Here is a 3,080-nt window from a genome sequence, read left to right on the forward strand (position 1 = left end):
GTTTAAAAAAAAAAAAAAAAAAAAAAAAAAAAAAGAATTAAGTCAAAAGCATAACAGTGAACAGTCCAGAAGCCCAAATCTATACAAACAAAAAATTATAGTCCCAAGTCTTTTTTTTTAAAGTTTAAATTATATCCACTTTTTTTTTTCCTTCAGAAAAATGTAGTTTGATATTTATTTAGTATGAAAGATTTGTGCACAGTGTAATAAATACAGTTTTTACAAATATAACTACGTTTTGAAAACGTAGTTATTTGGCTTTCATACTCTTAATTACTTCATCCATCAGTTTTTTTACTTCTTTGTGCCTTGTAACTGCTCGGCTCAGACAGTCCTGAAGTTTAGCTCCAGTCAGCCCACTTCCACCTGGTTTGTGAAGACAACATAGCTTGCCTTCCTCGTCCATTACTACTGTTAGGGTCCCAGTTGCCAGATGTTCCTCCTCTCCAGTAGGGTCCACTATGAGCAGAGTGTCATCAAAGACCGCAAAGGAGGTAGCAACTGGATGAGTTCTAATGTTCAAATAACGTTTCTTCTTTAAATTAGCTTCTGCTAAAGCAGTTTCTTCATTTATAGTAACTTCAGGCAACTGTACATTTTTTAAAGCTGCCAACAAAGCAAATGTACAGGCATCCAAAATATTTCCATCATAGTCAAGGCAAATGAGATCACAGTATAGAACCCAAGCAAGCTTCCCTGGAGAAATGCATAAGTCCTCTTTCAGAATTATCTGTGAATTTTCAATGACATCTGCAATGAACTGGCTAGCTACTTGGGCCTCTTCTCCAGGAGGTCCAGACCGAAATCTCGATGAACACAGAGGTGGTAGATCCACATTAGGAACAACATATCCTTTATCAGGGGCATCTGGTGGTGGTGCTGCAAATTCCGCTTTGATTCCACAAATGACTGCAGTATTTCCCAGCTTCACTAGAGCAGAACCATCTGCAGTACTAACTGAACCTATGTTGACAGTTGTGGTTGTGAATTCACCAAGTTCTCTTCCATCAGCACGGCAGTTCTTTTTCAAAAATCTCCTGTAATACTCCAGAGGTTCCACAGTTTTGAACCCGGCCGCCATCTTCTCGCGAGCCTGCGCCTCTATATCCACTATTTTTAAACGCAGAAAAGAGTCTATAAGATAAAGTGGGGTTTTTTTTCCCTCTGACATTTAAAGGAGTAAGTTTAGTGACCCAATAAGATATCTGTAAGAGAAGAGTTTACTCTCCAACATTTGCAAATGTTCATATATACACAAGAATATAATCTCTCCTTTTAGAATATAAACTCGGATGAAATAGTTTCCATACTCTATTTCTTTATTTCTCTCAGAGTATCAAGAAAAACAATGTATATATCAATATCAAATAAATGCTACTAATAAACTGCTAAAATAGTTTTGAAATAAAAAGAAATTCAAAGAGAATTTACTTTCATATTAGAGCCAGTATTCCCATGTAAACTTCTGATGGACACACCATTTTTAACAAATCACTGTCATCTTCAAACAGTCTAGACCAGTGGTCGGTAAACTGCGGCTTGCGAGCCACATGCAGCTCTTTGGCCCCTTGAGTGTGGCTCTTCCACAAAATATCGACTTCTGCGCATGGGCCACAAAGTTTCAATTGCACTGTACGTGCGTGCCCACACGTGGTATTTTGTGGAAGAGCCACACTCAAGGGGCCAAAGAGCCGTATGTGGCTCGCAAGCCGTGGTTTGCCAACCACAGGTCTAGACAAAGCTAATTAAATGGGAATCATAAAGTGGTTGATTCATTTTTCTTGTGAGGTCCCTTCCCAACGGTAATTATTCTGGGAGGAAAAAAGCAAAATCACAATCTATCATTTGAACACATTAAGGCATCGCTTACTATTATTAGGAAAATTCTTTATTCTAGGTAAGACACAGTATATGAACCCAGAATCCAAAGACTAAGAAAGAGTAAAATTAGAGAAGAAAAAAATGAATTCTAATATACAAACTAAAATTTACTCCATTTGGCAATTACTACAGATGTGCTTCCAAGGACACCATTCTGTCTTGGATTTGAAATTGGATCAGGTTATAGAGAAAAATAACAAATACTAGTATGTGTATCTTGAGTTGTAGGCACTTCTTCGTAGTCTCTTTTTCTGTGACCCTTTTTTCCTGACAGCTCTACTTTTGCAGCCTTCTCTGGGCTTCTTAAACTCTTCTCTCCTTTCTCTAGAAATGTCATCCTCAGCCAGGTTTCAACTATTACCACTGAAACTCAAATATATCATTGACCTATTAAATCTCTCTCTCCAACCAGGCAATGGTGTGCAATTATTTGGTCAAACACTAGTCTACATGTTGCTGTCAAGGTATTTTGTAAATGTGATTAACATCTACAATCAGCTGACTTTGAGTGAAGGAGATTACAATCATAAAGTGGGTAGGTCTCATCCAACCAGATGAAGGACTAAAAAGCAAAACTGAGATTTCCCAGAGAAACTCTGCGTCAAGACTACAACCGTCCTGTTTACAGCCCTACAGATTGTGAATTGGCCAGTTCCACAATCACACGAGCCAGTTCCTTAAAATTAATCTCTCTCTCTCTCTCTCTCTCTCTCTCTCTCTCTCTCTCTCTATTTTTATCTGTCATGTTATTTAATAAAATAGTACCTTTTAATGCCAACTTTGTGATGTCTCAGGTTTTAACCAAAGATCTGTTGTTTATCAAGGCTTTTTCTCTCAATGAGTTTTAATGTCCCCAATTCTTTCAATCTGCCTCAAATAAAAAACAATTTGGAATATATATATATATAAAACGTTACCCGCTTGCTCGACCATTGTGGCACAGTGGTTGAACATCGCCCTATGAACCAGGAGGTCACGGTTCAATTCCGGGTCAGGGTACATGCTCGAGTTGCAGGCTCAATCCCTAGTAGGGGGCATGCAGGAGGCAGTCAATCAATGATTTTTCTCTCATCATTGATGTTTGTCTCTCCCTCTCCATTCCTCTCTGAAATCAATAAAAATATATTTTAGAAATAATAAATTTTTAGCCGAAACCGGTTTGGCTTAGTGGATAGAGCGTCAGCCTGCGGACTGAAAGG

General features: G+C 38.2%; 1 protein-coding gene across 1 annotated transcript; it reads right to left on the minus strand.

Annotated features, from left to right (window-relative positions):
• Window positions 1-154: 154 nt before the first annotated feature.
• LOC102245044 (exosome complex component RRP43) lies at window positions 155-1,092 on the minus strand. Its single transcript, XM_005875976.2, has one exon. The coding sequence runs from the start codon at window positions 1,079-1,081 to the stop codon at window positions 251-253; it is 831 nt and encodes a 276-aa protein (XP_005876038.1). The 5' UTR covers window positions 1,082-1,092; the 3' UTR covers window positions 155-250.
• Window positions 1,093-3,080: the final 1,988 nt, after the last annotated feature.

The sequence above is a fragment of the Myotis brandtii genome, unplaced genomic scaffold, assembly GCF_000412655.1.
Source record: "Myotis brandtii unplaced genomic scaffold, ASM41265v1 scaffold476, whole genome shotgun sequence".
Classification (NCBI taxonomy): domain Eukaryota; kingdom Metazoa; phylum Chordata; class Mammalia; order Chiroptera; family Vespertilionidae; genus Myotis; species Myotis brandtii.

Excerpts from the sequence above, each read along its gene's own strand:
- LOC102245044 (XM_005875976.2), bottom strand. The coding sequence starts at position 1,081 with ATGGCGGCCGGGTTCAAAACTGTGGAACCTCTGGAGTATTACAGGAGA.